At 47.5% G+C, this 20,225-nt stretch overlaps 1 protein-coding gene across 1 annotated transcript in view; it reads left to right on the forward strand.

Annotated features, from left to right (window-relative positions):
- The window catches only part of HSD17B3 (hydroxysteroid 17-beta dehydrogenase 3), an 82,955-nt gene that overhangs the window by 20,712 nt on the left and 42,018 nt on the right, over window positions 1-20,225 (forward strand). The window contains exons 3-4 of the mRNA XM_066601997.1: window positions 16,215-16,290; window positions 19,063-19,170. Of these exons, the coding sequence (XP_066458094.1) occupies window positions 16,215-16,290; window positions 19,063-19,170 (184 nt within the window). The remainder of the gene's footprint in view (window positions 1-16,214; window positions 16,291-19,062; window positions 19,171-20,225) is intronic.

Consider the following 20,225-nt stretch of genomic DNA (forward strand, 5'->3'; position numbering starts at 1 on the left):
CTGGAATCAAACATGGCAACAAAAATTCCCCTTCCATTACTTAGCTTAAAACATCTAATCCCTGACCTCTCCTTAAATAACTGGCCACACAGAGCAACTATGACTTAAACCAGGGGAATACCATGCTTTCTTTTCCCCAGATACAAGAGAAATACGCAATTCCAATCTCTGAACACTACACGTATTTACGTATCCGCAGCTTTCTAGGAGTCTCTCCTCAATCTTACCGAACCCTTTAAATGACTTACTATATGAAAATATAACACCGCAGAAAAACCTCTCAAAATCTATCTACACTCGTCTATCAGGCAGTCATTTCTTTAAAAAAACGGGCAATTTCCTAAATTGGGAAAGAGACTTGAATATTAAATTTCCATCAAAGGCATGGTATGAGGCTCTAAAATGGGCTTTTAAATCTACCTCCTGCGCCTCCCACTGGGAACAGTACCAAAAACTCCTGACCAGATGGTATTGTACTACACTAAGACTCTCGCAAATGAAAGGAGATATTTCTCCTCTTTGCTGGAGGGGATGTGGCGGAGTTGGCTCACTGCTCCACATATTCTGGTCCTGCCCCCTGTTACACCAATTTTGGGCCCAGGTCTCACAATTCATATCTAATCTGCTACCCTCCTCTGGGAAAATAGAGCCGTAACTGGCCTTGCTCCTTATAGGAATAGAAAATATCCCTAGGAGCCATAGAGTAATAGTATCTCACATATTCCATACTGTCCGAATCTTAATAGCGAGGAACTGGAGATCTAAAGACACACCCTCTATAACAGAAATGCATCCATGAGAAACTGGTTGCAAGTCAAAAAAATATTTTGGTTCAATACAGAAAAGATTGGGCAGCGTGGATTCGGATGATAAAATTGCCGACTGGATTTGACTAGTTGCTACCGTCTCTCTCTCCCCCCCTCTCTCGTCTTATTGCTTAGTCCTTTCTCGCTGCTTTCCCTGCCTTAGCGGACGTGGCTCTGAACGTAATTTTCTAACACTGTGGAACCCATATTGGACTATGCTAAATTCACATGGCCGAATATTTGCTGTTTCAGAACTAAAAACAGAATATATATGTTAGCAGGGTACCTGGCAAGGTTATAAACTATTCCCTCTTCTATTCCTTTTACCCCTCCCCCAGATTTTTCTTTCCTCTCCTTCCATTCCCCATACAGCTGTAATATCCAATTATTTGATTTTGCTGATGAAGATCAATATGTTTCAAATGTTTGAATATATTGTATTCTATGGAAAATGCTAATAAAAATCTAATGTTCAAAAAATAGCGCTATATGTCACAGAAAAAAAATGAAAAAAATTGGCGTCGTAAAATCCCTAAAAAGTGTCTGGTCTTTAAGGTTCAAAACAGCCTGTTCCTTAAGGAGTAAACAGTAAGGAAAGTAATCATCTCTGGTGATAAATGCTCTTTAAAACAAATTCTTTCAAAGGAGAAGAATAGATAATAAGATGCGAATACGTTCTTTATTCACCATATAAAGTATTGTGACACTAGCAAGCCCATCCGTCATGCACTGTAGGCACTATAGACACAGTTCCTGCAAAAAGGGGCGCAGGGATCATCTAGCAGCACTAAAGTGAAGCCACTGATGATGAGGGCGTGAGTACTTTTAATGTTGCAGAAGTTAATCAGAAGTCACATACCAATAATATGTCTCTCCATCATACATTCCGCAGCATGCCAGTCAGGTGCTGGGAACATCTTCTCTTCTCCTTCCTCGGGGTGACAGGGCACTTGATTAGCATATTACAATCCATCATACTTGTATTGCTCCACAACCAATATTGTACTCCCCATTACCGAAGGTCCACAGAATGTCAACCTCGTGGCTAATGCGCCCGCAGGGGGATCTATTGCTTATAGAGATTGTAACATAAACAAAAATAAAATCCCAAACGGACAAATAAACAATGGCTTGGAGTAATATTCAATAAATCATATGCTAACCAAGGTATAGTAGATTTACCTGACATATTGGTACCACTTCTAGTCAACTAGCCCCCCATCTAGTAGAGTTGTGGGGCCCTTCTCTCTGCTCTCCCCCAACACACATCTGCACCGCTTCACCTCAGGACGTTAACATCCAAGACAGCCCTGGGATGGTCAGAAACATGGCCCAGGGCAACCAGGTCGTAAGGAAACTCTCCATGCGGTCTTCCCTCATGGTGGTCACATACACATTTTTATTTTACGTTAAGCATTACTGTCTCTCATCTGCCCATAGTGCTGCTATGCCCAAAGTGTCCTGACCCTTGTCAGAATACACTTCGCGTCATGAATCTATACACATCACATTGTTCACTAACTGTACATAGCATCACTCACTGACTAACATAACCTTCATCATGTGAACCTCTTAGAACTACAGTCCCCAATATAACTATGACCCCCTTGAGGAGATACTCCCCCAGTCCGAACTCATCCATTGTTGTCACTGTCTCTATAAATAGTAAATAAATAGCTAAATGATTAATACTTAACGTGTTGGCCCTTTAAAAAAGGATAAGGAAAAAGCAAATATATTAAATATTTTTTTTCTCACCAGTGTATTCATTTAGGAAAATGAAATGGCAGATGAAATGCAGAGTTATAAAGTAAACTCTCCATTAAATGTCACCAGTCTAATGGCCCATTTAGACTGAATGTCGGGAAAACGATGCCCGACACTCGTCCATGCACATACTCACTCTTGTGCTGCTGCACAGAAGCTAGTATCGCTGGCTCACAGCGAGGAGGCCAGAGGAGAGGGGCAAGGGAATGCGAGGAGAGAAATCTTTGGCAGCCTCCCTGCCCCCCTGCTGGCCGTTCTTTAAGTGAGCGAGTGCTACTAGCTCCTGTGCAACAGCACAGGAGCGAGGACACACAGGGACGAATGTCATGCATCATTTGCCCGACATTCGTCCCGTCTAAGTGGACCTTAACCCTGGAGGAAGTGCATAGCCACCTTAAACAGATTAAAATAGACAATTGGCGTGTCCCCTGGCAGACAGCCCTGGGTTCTAATGGAATTTAGTTATGTGATAGACAGACCTTTGTTTCTTATGTTTAAAGACTTTGTAGTGACAGGGCCGGTTCCACTGGACTGACACATAGCAAATGTGGTGCCAATATTCAAAAAGGGGTCAAAATACGAACCTGAAACTATAGGCTGGTAAATCTTACTTTTATTGTGGGTAAAATAGGGAATTCTAAGAGATTCTATTCCTGGAGAACCTCAATGAAAATAGCTGTATAACTCCATATCAGCATGGGTTTATGAGGGGTCGCTCCTGTCAAACCAATCTGATCAGCTTCTACGAGGAGGTAAGTTGTAGACTGGCCCAGGGAGAGTCATTGGATGTTGTGTATCTTTGCTGTTTAAAAGGTTGGTGTATAAAATGAGAATGCTTGGTTTGTGCGACAATGTGGGTAAGTAGTTGGCTCAGTGATAGAAAGCATTGAGTGGTTATTAATGGTACATACCGTATATACTCGAGTTTTAGCTGACCCGAGTATAAGCTGAGTCAATAAGTTTTACCACAAAAACTGGTAAAACTTATTGAGTCGAATATAAGTCTAGCTGTACTCGAATATATACTAGGTAAAAAAAACCGCCTCCCCAGCGCGATGGTCTCCCCGGCGGTGCAGCAAGCTGCTTGAAAATTCTGCCCGAGGTCAGCAAGTAAGCGCTGTGATTGAATCGAGCACCAGCTAATCACAGCCAGCGCTCGATAAACCAATTACAGCCATTCAGCGATGTCATTCACTGAATGACTGTGAATGACCGAGCGCCCGCTGTGATAGGCTGGCGCTCAATCCAATCACAGTGCTTATTTACACAGCGCTGACGGCTGGGGGATTCAAAGCTGAGCAGGGAAATGACAGCAGGGAGAGTTCTCAAGCAGCTTGCCGCAGCGCTGGGAAGACTACCGTGCCGGGGACACATACGCCGGCTGGGAGGTGAGTATTACAGGGTTTTTTTGTTGTTATTTTTTACCTCACTCGAATATAAGCCGAGAGGGGCTTTTTCAGCATAAAAAATGTGCTGAAAAACTCTGCTTATACTCGAGTCTATATGGTACTCTGATTGGGTTACTGTTACTAGCAGGGCACCACAGGGGGCAGTATAGGGCTCTATTCTTTTTAATATATTTATTAATGATCTTGCAAAAGGATAGTACTGCAAAATATCAATATTTGCAGATGATACAAAACTATGTCAAGTAATTAACACAAGAGAGGACAGAATGCAGTTACAAATTAATCTGGATAAGTTTCAGGTTTGGGCCGAAAAGTGGCAAATGAGGGTTAACACTGATAAATGTAAAGTTATGCACATGGGCAGGAAAACACATGTCACCATTACACACTAAATGGGAAACCACTGGGAAAAACAGACATGGAAAAGGACTCGGGGGTTTTAGTTAACTATAAGCTTAAATAAAGTAGTAAACTGAATGGGCGGACTACAATACCCAGAGAGGTCATCAAAATTGGGATTATTTAGTTTAGAAAAGAGACGGCTGAGGAACGACCTAGAGTTATTAGTATAAATATATCAGCGGACAATACAAGGATCTCTACCATCATCTATTTATACCCAGGACTGTGACTGTAACAAGGGGGCATCATCTATGTCTAGAGGAAAGAAAGTTTCTACACCAACATTGAAGGGGGTTCTTTACTGTAAAAGCAGTGAGACTGTGGAACTCTCTGCCTGAGGACGTGCTGATGGTAAATTCACTAAAAGACATCAAAAGGAGCCCGGATGCCTTTCTTGAGTGTCACAATATTACATGTTATAGTCATTGATTTCTTCAGAAGAATTGTTGATCCAGGCATTTATTGTGGATGCCGGACTTGGAGTTTGCCATTTTTTCCCCCTAAAATTAGGAAAATTGGCTCCTACCTCACTGGGGTCTTTTGCTTTCCTCTGAATTAAAATGGGGGAGGAGGGGGTAATATACTGAACTGGATGGACGCAAAACTTTTTTCAGCCTAAAATACTACGTTACTATGTTCTTTGGTGTACGCACCCTAACTGTCATCTTGGAAAGGTCTTACATATCTCACAGCTTTCTTGCATCTCCCTAGTCCTGGATCATGGCGCCATTTTCTATTTTGGGGACCGAATCTCTAGCAAGAACGGAGTCTCACTCTCCTTCCACGCAGTCTGTAGTCATTTTCAGCCATTAGTCCTCAGGCCCTTTCCTTGCGGTGCTGTTTTTCTGGTGTTGCTTTGCGGCATGGGAACAGTGCACCGCCACATCACTGGCTGCCCTCCATGGAGCTCCCTTCACACAGTGCTAAAGCTGCGCTCTGGTCTGTCTGCCTCTCTCTGCAATCGGAGTCTGGAGCTGTGATGCAGCTCCAGCCCTTTAATATTAGGTGCCTATTGCACCCAAAACTCTCTCCTGCACTTGGGGAGGTGGATGGGCTTACCTCCCTTCACTTCCCTATTAAAGACCTCATCTTCTGAGTGGTGACACGCTGATTGCATCACCACTTGCATTACTATGGAAGGCAGGGTCTCCTGTATATAGCCTCTATGAAGCTTATCCAAAATGGTGCTGCCCGGCAGCTTCAACATGGCACCTGAATCTTGCTTTCTCTCCTTTCCCTGGCTGTGACTCTGGCCTGCAGAGGGGAGTACGTTACACGGCCCTGATGTGTTCTTCTGATCAGCACTGGCAAGCATTGGTCTTGTCTTCTTCCCCACTCCCTCTTCCGGGCGGGTACTGGACTGGAGAACGCAGGCCTATCTCTACCACTTTAGGCCGCTAAGCAGTGCCTTCCCTTTACACGGATATTTCCACCTCCTTATCAGTGAAAAGCAACCTAACTCAGACAACAATCCATTGATACATACAGAGCACTGATAGATCACACAACGATCCTCCTTATTTACCTACTTTATGATATAGTCGGACTCTGATTCGAAAGATGATCCCGTCTGTCTGCACAGGAACAGCATGCTTGTAAGAAAAAGCAGAATCTCTTGTTAAGAAGCTATGCTTTCTGTTACAAGTGATCCTGGTGCCATCCCTATCACAAAATCCTGGAACGGGCTGCAACTGTCACATTCCGCTCATTGCACACATGACCACTTAGCCAATCACAGACTTCAGTGGTCACATGACTTTCGTGGCACTACCCCTAAGGCTTGTGGCTCGCTTAGTGGTTACATCCACAATGAATGGCAGCAGCAGCTTCTTTCAGGACCGGTCTGAAGCAGCAGAGAGCAGGACTGTACCAGGGCATGGGGACATCTGACCAATGAGTATGTGCACCATAAAGTTTGCCATTGAAATATACAACTCGTCCCACAAAAAACAAACCCTAATAAAGATATGTAGACAGAAAAATAACAACATTATGACCCTCTGAATGTTTTGATACAGAAAAAAAAAATTCCTGAGGTCCTTAACTAATGTGCAGCCAAAATAGTCTTGGTCCTTAAAGGGGTTGTCTGTAGAGATGAGCGAACGCGTTCGTCCGAGCTTGATATTCGTGCGAATATTAGGGTGTTCGGGATGTTCGTTATTCGTGACGAACACCATGCGGTGTTCTGGTTACTTTCACTTCCTTCCCTGAGACGTTAGCGCGCTTTTCTGGCCAATTGAAAGACAGGGAAGGCATTACAACTTCCCCCTGCAACGTTTAAGCCCTATACCACCCCCCTGCTGTGAGTGGCTGGCGAGATCAGGTGTTCGCCTAATATAAAAGTCGGCCCCTCCCGCGGCTCGCCTCAGATGCGGTGTGAGTTAGATGAGGGACAGTGCTGTTTATACCGGAGCTGCTGTAGGGAAAGAATTGGTAGTTAGTGTAGGCTTCAAGACCCCCCAAAGGTCCTTATTAGGGCCACTGATAGCTGTGTGTTGACTGCTGTTAGCAGTGGGATTTTTTTTTTTTTCTCAAAATCGCCTCTGCAGACCGTTGCACCTGGCATTAGGGACAGAAGTGCTGCATAGGCAGGGAGAGTGTTAGGAGTGAGTGTAGCCTTCAAGAACCTCAACGGTCCTTTCTAGGGCCATATTTATCCGTGTGCAGTACTGTCCAGGCTGCTGTTGGCTGTGCTGCATTTTTTTTGGGCTTCTCAAAATCGCCTCTGCAGAGCATTGCACCCTCCATTGATACTGCAGGGAAAGAATTGTATAGGCAGGGCCACAACACAGTTATTATTCATAGAATATACGCAGTGCTGCCTGTTGGTGGGAAAAAACTGAAAACAAATCTATTTGTCCAGCCTGTGTCCGTCCTTACGCCTGTGTAGACGTGTGAGCTGCGTGAAAAACATTGCTAAATCATACGCAGCCAGCTACGCTTTACTGCTGGGTTCGCCATTTGCTTTCCTTAATTGGGAAAAAAAAATACCTGCTCTCCAAGAGTTATAATAACTCTGCTACCCTCACGTTCTGTGACACATAAGCAGGGACACAGCGCAGTTATTAAACTTCGCAGGTTCATTGAATATACGCAGTGCTGCCTGTTGGTGGGAAAAAACTGAAAACAAATCTATTTGTCCAGCCTGTGTCCGTCCTTACGCCTGTGTAGACGTGTGAGCTGCGTGAAAAACATTGCTAAATCATACGCAGCCAGCTACGCTTTACTGCTGGGTTCGCCATTTGCTTTCCTTAATTGGGAAAAAAAAATACCTGCTCTCCAAGAGTTATAATAACTCTGCTACCCTCACGTTCTGTGACACATAAGCAGGGACACAGCGCAGTTATTAAACTTCGCAGGTTCATTGAATATACGCAGTGCTGCCTGTTGGTGGGAAAAAACTGAAAACAAATCTATTTGTCCAGCCTGTGTCCGTCCTTACGCCTGTGTAGACGTGTGAGCTGCGTGAAAAACATTGCTAAATCATACGCAGCCAGCTACGCTTTACTGCTGGGTTCGCCATTTGCTTTCCTTAATTGGGAAAAAAAAATACCTGCTCTCCAAGAGTTATAATAACTCTGCTACCCTCACGTTCTGTGACACATAAGCAGGGACACAGCACAGTTATTAAACTTAGATAATTCATTCACTAGAGGCAGTGGGGCCTTTCGTTTTCCAAAAAGGGCAAAAATTATATTTGGCCTGCAGTCTTGCGCCAATTTATTTCCTGCCTGGGAAATCTAATCACTGGTAATACAGCATGCTGAGGGGTAGGGGTAGGCCTAGAGGACGTGGACGCGGCCGAGGACGCGGAGGGCCAAGTCAGGGTGTGGGCACAGGCCGAGCTCCTGATCCAGGTGTGTCGCAGCTGTCTGCTGCGCGATTAGGAGAGAGGCACGTTTCTGGCGTCCCCACATTCATCGCCCAATTAATGGGTCCACGCGGGAGACGGTTATTAGAAAATGAGCAGTGTGAGCAGGTCCTGTCCTGGATGGCAGAAAGTGCTTCGAGCAACCTATCGTCTACCCGCAGTTCTGCGCCGTCCACTGCTGCCAATCCGAATCCTCTGTCTGCTGCTCCTCCTTCCTCCCAGCCTCCTCAGTCCACTACAATGACACCTGCTCAGGAGCGGGAACACTCCCAGGAACTGTTCTCGGGCCCCTGCTTAGATTGGGCAGCAGCGGTTCCTCTCCCACCAGAGGAGTTTATCGTCACTGATGCCCAACCATTCGAAAGTTCCCGGGGTCCGGGGGAAGAGGCTGGGGACTTCCGCCAACTGTCTCAACAACTTTCTGTGGGTGAGGAGGACGATGACGATCAGACACAGTTGTCTTGCAGTGAGGTAGTAGTAAGGGCAGTAAGTCCCAGGGAGCAGCGCACAGAGGATTCGGAGGAAGAGCAGCAGGACGATGAGGTGACTGACCCCACCTGGTGTGCAACGCTTACTCAGGAGGACAGGTCTTCAGAGGGGGAGTCAAGGGCATCAGCAGGGCAGGTTGCAAGAGGCAGTGCGGTGGCCAGGGGTAGAGGCAGGGCCAGACCGAATAATCCACCAAGTGTTTCCCAAAGCGCCCCCTCGCGCCATGCCACCCTGCGTAGGCCGAGGTGCTCTAAGGTCTGGCAGTTTTTCACAGAGACGCCTGACGACCGACGAACAGTGGTGTGCAACCTTTGTCGCGCAAAGCTCAGCCGGGGAGCCAACACCAACAGCCTCACCACCACCACCATGCGCAGACATATGATGGCCAAGCACCCCGCAAGGTGGGACAAAGGCCGTTCACCGTCTCCGGTTTGCACCCCTGCCTCTCCCCCTGTGCCCCAACCTGCCACTGAGATGCAACCCCCCTCTCAGGACACAGGCACTACCGCCTCATGGCCTGCACCCACACCCTCATCTCCGCTGTCCTCGGCCCCATCCAGCAGTGTAGTTCAGCGCACCGTTCAGCCGTCGCTTGCGCAAGTGTTCGAGCGCAAGCGCAAGTACGCCGCCACGCACCCGCACGCTCAAACGTTAACCGTCCGCATCGCAAAATTCATCAGCCTTGAGATGCTGCCGTATAGGGTTGTGGAAACGGAGTCCTTCAAAAGTATCATGGAGGCGGCGGCCCCGCGCTACTCAGTTCCCAGTCGCCACTACTTTTCCCGATGTGCCGTCCCAGCCCTGCACGACCACGTCTCCCGCAACATTGTGCGCGCCCTCACCAACGCGGTTACTGCCACGGTCCACTTAACTACGGACACGTGGACAAGCACAGGCGGGCAGGGCCACTACATCTCCCTGACGGCACATTGGGTGAATTTAGTGGAGGCTGGGACAGAGTCAGAGCCTGGGACCGCTCACGTCCTACCCACCCCCAGAATTGCGGGCCCCAGCTCGGTGCTGGTATCTGCGGAGGTGTATGCTTCCTCCACTAAAGCACCCTCCTCCTCCTCCTCCTCCTCTGTCTCACAATCAAGATGTGTTAGCAGCAGCATGTCGCCAGCAGTCGGTGTCGCGCGGTGTGGCAGCACAGCGGTGGGCAAGCGTCAGCAGGCCGTGCTGAAACTACTCAGCTTAGGCGATAAGAGGCACACGGCCCACGAACTGCTGCAGGGTCTGACACAGCAGACCGACCGCTGGCTTGCGCCGCTGAGCCTCCAACCGGGCATGGTCGTGTGTGACAACGGCCGTAACCTGGTGGCGGCTCTGCAGCTTGGCAGCCTCACGCACGTGCCATGCCTGGCCCACGTCTTTAATTTGGTGGTTCAGCGGTTTCTGAAAAGCTACCCACGCTTGTCAGACCTGCTCGTAAAGGCGCGCCGGCTCTGCGCACATTTCCGCAAGTCCCACACGGACGCTGCCACCCTGCGCACCCTGCAACATCACTTTAAGCTGCCAGTGCACCGACTGCTGTGCGACGTGCCCACACGGTGGAACTCTACGCTCCACATGTTGGCCAGGCTCTATGAACAACGGAGAGCTATAGTCGAATACCAACTCCAACATGGGCGGCGCAGTGGGAGTCAGCCTCCTCAATTCCTTTCAGAAGAGTGGGCCTGGTTGGCAGACATCTGCCATGTCCTTGGTAATTTTGAGGAGTCTACCCAGGTGGTGAGCGGCGATGCTACAATCATTAGCGTCACCATTCCTCTGCTATGCATCTTGAGAAATTCCCTGCAAACCATAAAGGCAGCTGCTTTGCGCTCGGAAACGGGGGCGGGGGAAGACAGTATGCCGCTGGATAGTCAGGGCACCCTCCTGTCTATTTCTCAGCGCGTACAGGAGGAGGAGGAGGAGCATGAGGAGGAGGGGGAAGAGACAGCTTGGCCCGCTGCTGACGGTACACCGGCTGATTGCCTGTCATCCTTTCAGCGTGTATGGCCTGAGGAGGAGGAGGAGGAGGAGGATCCTGAAAGTGATCTTCCTAGTGAAGACAGCCATGTGTTGCGTACAGGTACCCTGGCACACATGGCTGACTTCATGTTAGGATGCCTTTCTCGTGACCCTCGCGTTGCACGCATTCTGGCCACTACGGATTACTGGGTGTACACACTGCTCGATCCACGGTATAAGGAGAACCTGCCCACTCTCATTCCCGAAGAGGAAAGGGGTTCGAGAGTGTTGCTATACCACAGGACCCTTGCGGACAAGCTGATGGTAAAATTCCCAGCCGACAGCGCTAGTGGCAGAAGGCGCAGTTCCGAGGGCCATGTTGCAGGGGATGTGCGTAGATCGAGCAGCATGTACATCCCAGGCAGTGCAACAGTCTTTAAGGGCCTGGCCAGCTTTATGGCTCCCCACCAAGACTGTGTCACCGCTCCCCAGTCACGGCTGAGTCGGCGGGAGCACTGCAAAAGGATGGTGAGGGAGTACGTAGCGGATCGCACGACCATCCTTGGTGACGCCTCTGCCCCCTACAACTACTGGGTGTCGAAGCTGGACACGTGGCCTGAACTAGCCCTGTATGCCCTTGAGGTGCTTGCTTGTCCTGCGGCTAGCGTGTTGTCGGAGAGGGTGTTTAGTGCGGCTGGGGGAATCATCACAGATAAGCGTAGCCGCTTGTCAACCGACAGTGCCGACAGGCTAACACTCATCAAGATGAACAAAGGCTGGATTTCGCCAGACTTCTGTTCTCCACCAGCGGACAGCAGCGATACGTAAGCAATACGTAGGCTGCACCCGCGGATGGAAGCTACGTTCTCTCTCACCATCCAAAACGGGGACATTTCTGCTTCATCAATCTGTGTCTAATATTCCTCCTCCTCCTCCTCCTGCTCCTCCTCCTGAAACCTCACGTAATCACGCTGAACGGGCAATTTTTCTTAGGGCCACAAGGCTCACTCAAATAATTTTTCTGAACAATTTTTATAAGTTTCAATGCGCTTAAAAGCATTGGAACTTTAACTTGAACCAATTTTTCGTTACACTGGGCTGCCTCCAGGCCTAGTTACCACTTAAGCCACATTAACCAAAGCGATTAATGGGTTTCACCTGCCCTCTTGGCTGGCCATGGCCAATTTTTGGGATGTACATTAGTACTGTTGATACAGCAATTTTTGTGGGCCCTCGCCTACAGTGTAATCAAATTAATTTTTAGCCCACCTGCATTACAGCTGACGTTACCTCAGCTGTGTTGGGCAATGCAATGGGATATTTTTGTGTACCGCCGGTGGGTTCCAGGGAGCCACCCATGCTGTAGGTGCACACTGAGTTTTTAATACTTCTGTACACTTCTAAAGAACCCGTCTGACTGGGGCATGCAGTGTGGGCCGAAGCCCACCTGTATTACGCACGACATTACTACCTCAGCTGTGTTGGGCAATGCAATGGGATATTTCTATGTACCGCCGGTGGCTTCCTGGCACCCACCCAGGCAGTGGGTCCACAGGGAGTTAAACCTACATGTGTCCACTTGTAAAGAACCCCAGTCTGACTGGGGCATGCAGTGTGGGCCGAAGCCCACCTGCATTACGCACGACATTACTACCTCAGCTGTGTTGGGCAATGCAATGGGATATTTTTGTGTACCGCCGGTGGGTTCCAGGGAGCCACCCATGCTGTAGGTGCACACTGAGTTTTTAATACTTCTGTACACTTCTAAAGAACCCGTCTGACTGGGGCATGCAGTGTGGGCCGAAGCCCACCTGTATTACGCACGACATTACTACCTCAGCTGTGTTGGGCAATGCAATGGGATATTTCTATGTACCGCCGGTGGCTTCCTGGCACCCACCCAGGCAGTGGGTCCACAGGGAGTTAAACCTACATGTGTCCACTTGTAAAGAACCCCAGTCTGACTGGGGCATGCAGTGTGGGCCGAAGCCCACCTGCATTACGCACGACATTACTACCTCAGCTGTGTTGGGCAATGCAATGGGATATTTTTGTGTACCGCCGGTGGGTTCCAGGGAGCCACCCATGCTGTAGGTGCACACTGAGTTTTTAATACTTCTGTACACTTCTAAAGAACCCGTCTGACTGGGGCATGCAGTGTGGGCCGAAGCCCACCTGTATTACGCACGACATTACTACCTCAGCTGTGTTGGGCAATGCAATGGGATATTTCTATGTACCGCCGGTGGCTTCCTGGCACCCACCCAGGCAGTGGGTCCACAGGGAGTTAAACCTACATGTGTCCACTTGTAAAGAACCCCAGTCTGACTGGGGCATGCAGTGTGGGCCGAAGCCCACCTGCATTACGCACGACATTACTACCTCAGCTGTGTTGGGCAATGCAATGGGATATTTTTGTGTACCGCCGGTGGGTTCCAGGGAGCCACCCATGCTGTAGGTGCACACTGAGTTTTTAATACTTCTGTACACTTCTAAAGAACCCGTCTGACTGGGGCATGCAGTGTGGGCCGAAGCCCACCTGTATTACGCACGACATTACTACCTCAGCTGTGTTGGGCAATGCAATGGGATATTTCTATGTACCGCCGGTGGCTTCCTGGCACCCACCCAGGCAGTGGGTCCACAGGGAGTTAAACCTACATGTGTCCACTTGTAAAGAACCCCAGTCTGACTGGGGCATGCAGTGTGGGCCGAAGCCCACCTGCATTACGCACGACATTACTACCTCAGCTGTGTTGGGCAATGCAATGGGATATTTTTGTGTACCGCCGGTGGGTTCCAGGGAGCCACCCATGCTGTAGGTGCACACTGAGTTTTTAATACTTCTGTACACTTCTAAAGAACCCGTCTGACTGGGGCATGCAGTGTGGGCCGAAGCCCACCTGTATTACGCACGACATTACTACCTCAGCTGTGTTGGGCAATGCAATGGGATATTTCTATGTACCGCCGGTGGCTTCCTGGCACCCACCCAGGCAGTGGGTCCACAGGGAGTTAAACCTACATGTGTCCACTTGTAAAGAACCCCAGTCTGACTGGGGCATGCAGTGTGGGCCGAAGCCCACCTGCATTACGCACGACATTACTACCTCAGCTGTGTTGGGCAATGCAATGGGATATTTTTGTGTACCGCCGGTGGGTTCCAGGGAGCCACCCATGCTGTAGGTGCACACTGAGTTTTTAATACTTCTGTACACTTCTAAAGAACCCGTCTGACTGGGGCATGCAGTGTGGGCCGAAGCCCACCTGTATTACGCACGACATTACTACCTCAGCTGTGTTGGGCAATGCAATGGGATATTTCTATGTACCGCCGGTGGCTTCCTGGCACCCACCCAGGCAGTGGGTCCACAGGGAGTTAAACCTACATGTGTCCACTTGTAAAGAACCCCAGTCTGACTGGGGCATGCAGTGTGGGCCGAAGCCCACCTGCATTAACCCTTTCCAGTCCACTGTGTGACCTGTGAAGACATTAGGGTTTAAGGCTGTACAGCTCCGTTGTTGGTAGACGTCCGTCGGGGTTCTCTTACTGTATATTGCCAGCCTCTCTGCTGTCGGAGCCTATCCTACGTGTCAGCTCATGCAGTACTGGCTTTAGCCAGCATATAGCGCCGTTGTATAACAGCAGAAAAAGAGTAAGCCCCCTAGGAAAACCATATACAAATTGGATTGGAAAGGGTTAAGCACAACATTACTACCTCAGCTGTGTTGGGCAATGCAATGGGATATTTCTATGTACCGCCGGTGGCTTCCTGGCACCCACCCATGCTGTAGGTGCACACGGAGTTTTTACTACATCTGTACACTTATAAAGAACCCCAGTCAGACTGGGGCATGCAGTGTGGGCCGAAGCCCACCTGCATTAAGCACGACATTACTACCTCAGCTGTGTTGGGCAATGCAATGGGATATTTCTGTGTACCGCCAGTGGGTTCCAGGGAGCCACCCATGCTGTGGGTCGACAGGGACTTCACAATAGGGAGTTGTACCTGCCTGTGTCTATGAATTAAAAAGCCCGGTCTGACTGGGGCATGCAGACACCTTGACAGAATGAATAGTGTGTGGCACATAGGTTCCCCATTGCTATGCCCACGTGTGCAGCTCCTGATGGCGGTGGCACAGGATTCTATTTCTCATTGCTTCTGTACAGCATTGTGGGCTATCGCTCCGCCACTTTTAAAGAGGGTCGCTGCCTAGCCGTGCCAACCTCTGCAGTGTGTGCCTGCGGTCCCTCGTCATGGCAGACGCAATTCTAAATAGACATGAGCGTGGTGTGGCATGAGGGCAGCTGAAGGCTGCGCAGGGACACTTTGGTGTGCGCTGTGGGGGGGAGGGGGGGCGGTTGGGCAGCATGTAACCCAGGAGAAGTGTCAGTGGAGTGTCATGCAGGCAGTGATTGTGCTTTGTTGGAGGTAGTGTGGTGCTTAGCAAAGGTATGCCATGCTAATGAGGGCTTTTCAGAAGTAAAAGTTGTTGGGAGGGGGGGGGCCCACTCTTGCCGGTATTGTGGCTTAATAGTGGGACCTGGGAACTTGAGATGCAGCCCAACATGTAGCCCCTCGCCTGCCCTATCCGTCACTGTGTCATTCCCATCACTTTCCTGAATTGCCCAGATTTTCACACATGAAAACCTTAGCGAGCATCGGCGAAATACAAAAATGTTCTGGTCGCCCATTGACTTCAATGGGGTTCGTTGTTCGAAACGAACCCTCGAGCATCACGGGAAGTTCGTTACGAATAACGAACACCCGAACATTTTGGTGTTCGCTCATCTCTAGTTGTCTGATAAATGTTTTTTCTTTTTGAAGCAACATGCTCTATTGCAGATTTTTCAGTGGATTTCACTTATTTAATAAGTAGGTTAAAGCTTCTGTAATATCTGCAATACTGTACATGCAGTTTTAGTGTCACCTGTGTAGTGACACAACCTCATGGGGCTCACTGAGGCTTTATCACCCAAGGGCCCTCATAAACCTGGGGCCAACCCTGCTTCCAGCAGGCATTTTTCAGCAGGATAATGCTCATTCACACGCAGCAAGGGTTTCCCAGGAATGCCTCTGCCAGGTTACTATGCTTCCTTGGCCTGCCCAGTCAACAGCTTTATTGCCCATCTAGCATTTATGGGACCCGCGGAGACACCAGCTTTGAGTCGTATAGTTTTCCCCAATGAAATTATCCTTTCACTCTGATATTGTAATCAGTTTATATATCATCATTACATTCACACATACAAAGTTTCATTCGATTCCAACAACTTCTTGGTACATTCTTCTTTTTGTCAATGAGTGTACGTGCGAAATGTGTGGTTGGACAAGGGGTATGCATCGAGCTGTACAGTACACAGATAACCATTCTATTGGCCACAGAGTGACACCTGAAGGTTGTATGAGACCCCCGGACCGCCTATTACTGACCTGGAGTATTCACATACAACTTTTACATTTGTTTGAACAGTGAAGTTGATACATTTGATAACATCTGCAACTTCTTTTATAGCTGGCACATCGTGGCATGAATATTGTGATGATCAGCCGAACCCTTGAGAAAATGCAGAAGGTTGCTTTGGAAATTGGTATTTTTTAACCTATTTTGCATTAAAATAACATGATACACATTCAATATCATAAAAACTGTGGAGCTCAAGTCAAATTTCAGCACTAAAATTCTGAGGCGAAGGGGTACGTTCACAGATAATGAATAAACTGCAGATTATATGTCTAGATTTGTAGCTGTAAATTCCACAGCATATTGCAGTAGGAGCAAGAAAAAATCAGTGTGGAAATTGATCTGCGGTGGATTTTAAATCCACAGAATTCCAATTCTTTCTGTGGATTTTCACCTCTGATTTCACCCTTTGTAATATTTAGGGTGTAAACTGCTGTAAACCGTGAATTTTGCTACAATTATTGGAATGCTACAATGGAACTTTTTCAGTTACATGTGGGCATAACCTTAGAGTTACCCTGAATACTTTAACCATCATGTCTAAACTACTGAATCTGTTCTCAAGTGGAAAATTCTTCCACTATGTCTGCTTTATGACTATAGTAAACACAATACCAGTAAGTGTTAAAATGGCATAACTGGCATCTTGTATTTGGGAAACAAGAATTTTTAAAAAAAGAACCCGGAGAATGCCTTTAAGATTGATTTGCTAATTCATTTGAACAGCATTAGAGATGAGCGAGCATCGCTCTTCTCGAGTAACTGCTTACTGGTCCGAGCAGGCTCAGGGGCCGGTGGTTAGCGGGGGGCGGGGAGGGGGAGAGTGAGAGAGATCTCTCTCTCTACCCCATGCTAACACCTGCCGCCCCCCTGAGCCTGATTGGACCAGTAAGAAGTTACTCGAGAAGAGCGATGCTCGCTCGAATAACTGCTTTATCCGAGCATGCTCGCTCATCTCTAAACAGCATCTATCACCATGAAAAATTACCCTGAACTATATGGAAGTGTGGATAACTGAATTCCAAAGGTGTAATAATTATCTCTGAACTCACTTTCACTTTCCCATAGTAATCTGGCCACAGCCAATGTTCTGTATTGTAATATATCACCTGAACTCCTTAGCTTTAAAGATCCATTTAGACGGATGATGCCTGACACTCGTCCCTCGAGATACTCACTCTCGTGCTGCTGCACAGGAGCAAGTATCACTGGCACAGAGTGGGGCGGCTGCTGGAGATTTCTCTGCTCGCGCTCCCCTTCCCCTCTCCATTGACATAACATAGCGGCCGTTCAGTACTGAATGGCTGCTATTTACACTGAGCGATCAATTATCAATCGTTAATGCAGCATAAATGATGGACGATGAGCAGATCGCTGATCGCTCAGTGTAAATAGCAGCCATTCAATATTGATCAACTGCTATGTTATGTCAATGGAGAGGGGCGGAGGAGAGCGAGGAGAGAAATCTCCTCCAGCCGCCCGCAGTAAGCCAGCGATACTAGCTCCCGTGCATATATATTTATTTTCAGCCCCACTTCAGCACTATTCACCAATCAGGTTGCTGGAATTCTAAAACACACAAACCAAACAGGTTGCTGGAATTGTGAAACAGAACCAATCAGGTTGCTGGATTTGCTGAATAGTGCTGAAGTGGGGCTGAAAATAAATATATGCCTCCCGTGCAGGTGCACGGGAGCTAGTATGTGCTGGGACTAGTGATAGGCATCGTTTGCCTGACACTCATCCCGTCTAAATGGACCTTAACTAACAGTTCATTATTATTCAGTTCATGCATCATTTGCGAGCTTACTGCAAAGGAGTGAAAGTGAGTTCATAGATAAGAATTACATTATTGGAACTGAGTCTCCAACTATCTACACTTTTTATCAGTTCAAGACCATTTTTCAGTGTGACAAACTCCCTTTAAAGGGGTTGTCCCGCGAAAGCAAGTGGGGTTCAGCACTTCTGTATGGCCATATTAATGCACTTTGTAATATACATCGTGCATTAAATATGAGCCATACAGAAGTTATTCACTTACCTGTTCCGTTGCTAGCGTCCTCGTCTCCATGGTGCCGTCTAATTTCAGCGTCTAATCGCCCGATTAGACGCGCTTGTGCAGTCCGGTCTTCTCCCTTCTGAATGCGGCTGCTCGTGCCGGAGAGCTGCTCCTCGTAGCTCCGCCCCGTCACGTGTGCCGATTCCAGCCAATCAGGAGGCTGGAATCGGCAATGGAACGCACAGAGCCCACGGTGCACCATGGGAGAAGACCTGCGGTCCACCGTGGGTGAAGATCCCGGTGGCCATCTTCGCAAGGTAAGTAAGAAGTCACCGGAGCGCGGGGATTCGGGTAAGTACTATCCGGTTTGTTTTTTTTTAAACCCCTGCATCGGGTTTGTGTCGCGCCGAACGGGGGGGGGGCTATTGAAAAAAAAAAAAACCCGTTTCGGCGTGGGACAACCCCTTTAATGTCATATAGTAAAAAGAGGTTGAAGTTTTATTCCTTTGACAGAGATCCCTTATTGACCAGCTCTCTTCCCATATAGTAGTTAGTAAATATATAGAATTCAGCAGCATGTAGCTTAGACTAGGTGGAGCCCACTGAACTCAATGAGCCTCTATACATCATCATCTTCACTTTGCTGGCCCAAATGGCAGCCACATACTATATCATCATGATCTGTATAGTATAGGTAAGAGGAAATTATAAAACTATAGACAGACCGTATACTATTCATTTAGGGTATTAAAACATGAAAGAATGGGTACCTTTTAATGGCTAGGCTATACGGGGACCTCTTTTACATTGGGTTTATTGTTTTCTTTTTGTGCCACTATTTTTTATTGAACTGTGTAAAACTATCATATAATTTGTGTATATTTGGTTACTTTTCAACAGAACAAACTACAGGAAGAAATGTTAAAATCATACAAGCTGACTTCACAAAAAATAAAATATATGACCACGTTGAAGAAAATCTTGAAGGGTTGGAGATTGGAATTCTGGGTAAGATATAGTGATCCGATCATTTGGGAAATTATATGATAACTTGAGTAAATATATAACAGTTTCTAAATTGTCATTAGAACTTCCTAAGAAACACATATTTAACAAAAAAAAGGTTTGGTACGGTGTTAGCCAGTAGAACAAAATGGGATTGTTCTCAGTAAGAGAAACCAAGTAATCTTGTAGATATGACACCTTTTATTGGCATGATGTTATAGCGAGCTTTCAAACCTACTTAGGGTTCTTCTTCAGCCTGAATCTAGGTACATGTCTTCGTCCGGTAGTGACAGCCAATATGTCTTTTACAGTTCTCACTAGGGGGCTTATTTCCAATGTATGCAGCAGTTCATTGAACTGCATTGGAAGCCCAGCCAGTGGTTTCCAACCAGTCCTTGCATGTGAGTGACTGCAGAGGAGCTGGTTTCTGGTTTGCATAAATCAACTTGAGGTATGCTGCCACATGCAGAGTGGCCTCAGTAGTAATAGTCTCCCCTTATATTGGCCCCAGTAGTAATAGTGACCCCCTACGGTGACCTTAGTAGTAATAATGTCCCCTATATCAGCCCCAATAGTAGTAGTGATCCCTACAGTGGCCTCAGTAGTAATACTGGTAATCACCTTCATGGTGACCAGATGTCCAAAAAGCGGAGCCGATGTCCCGAAAGTGCTTCAAATGGCTGTCCCACTAGGGACTATTTCTTTCTGACTAATATTACAGATTAATGTTATATTCCACTCATTAAATGATTTAAAACGTTTTCCAGTCTATCTGTATCTCATTCCCATCTAATAACACAGTCATCTATATTGCGCTTTCAGTTTTTAAGTCCACTGGGTAATTCTCTATAGACGAAAAAAAAATTTCCCACATGTTCATAAGATTTTCATAGCGGGGGGCAAATTTCTCCCTCATTGCCACATTGGAGGTCTGTAGGTAAAATTTATTTTCCCACCAAATTTAATTGCAGGCCAAAACATATGGGATACACTCCAAGGAAAACTCCCCTTGAACTCCTGCCATTTCTGAGTCCTTGTTTAAAACTCCTTTAATTGTC

The sequence above is a fragment of the Eleutherodactylus coqui genome, chromosome 5, assembly GCF_035609145.1.
Source record: "Eleutherodactylus coqui strain aEleCoq1 chromosome 5, aEleCoq1.hap1, whole genome shotgun sequence".
Lineage (NCBI taxonomy): Eukaryota > Metazoa > Chordata > Amphibia > Anura > Eleutherodactylidae > Eleutherodactylus > Eleutherodactylus coqui.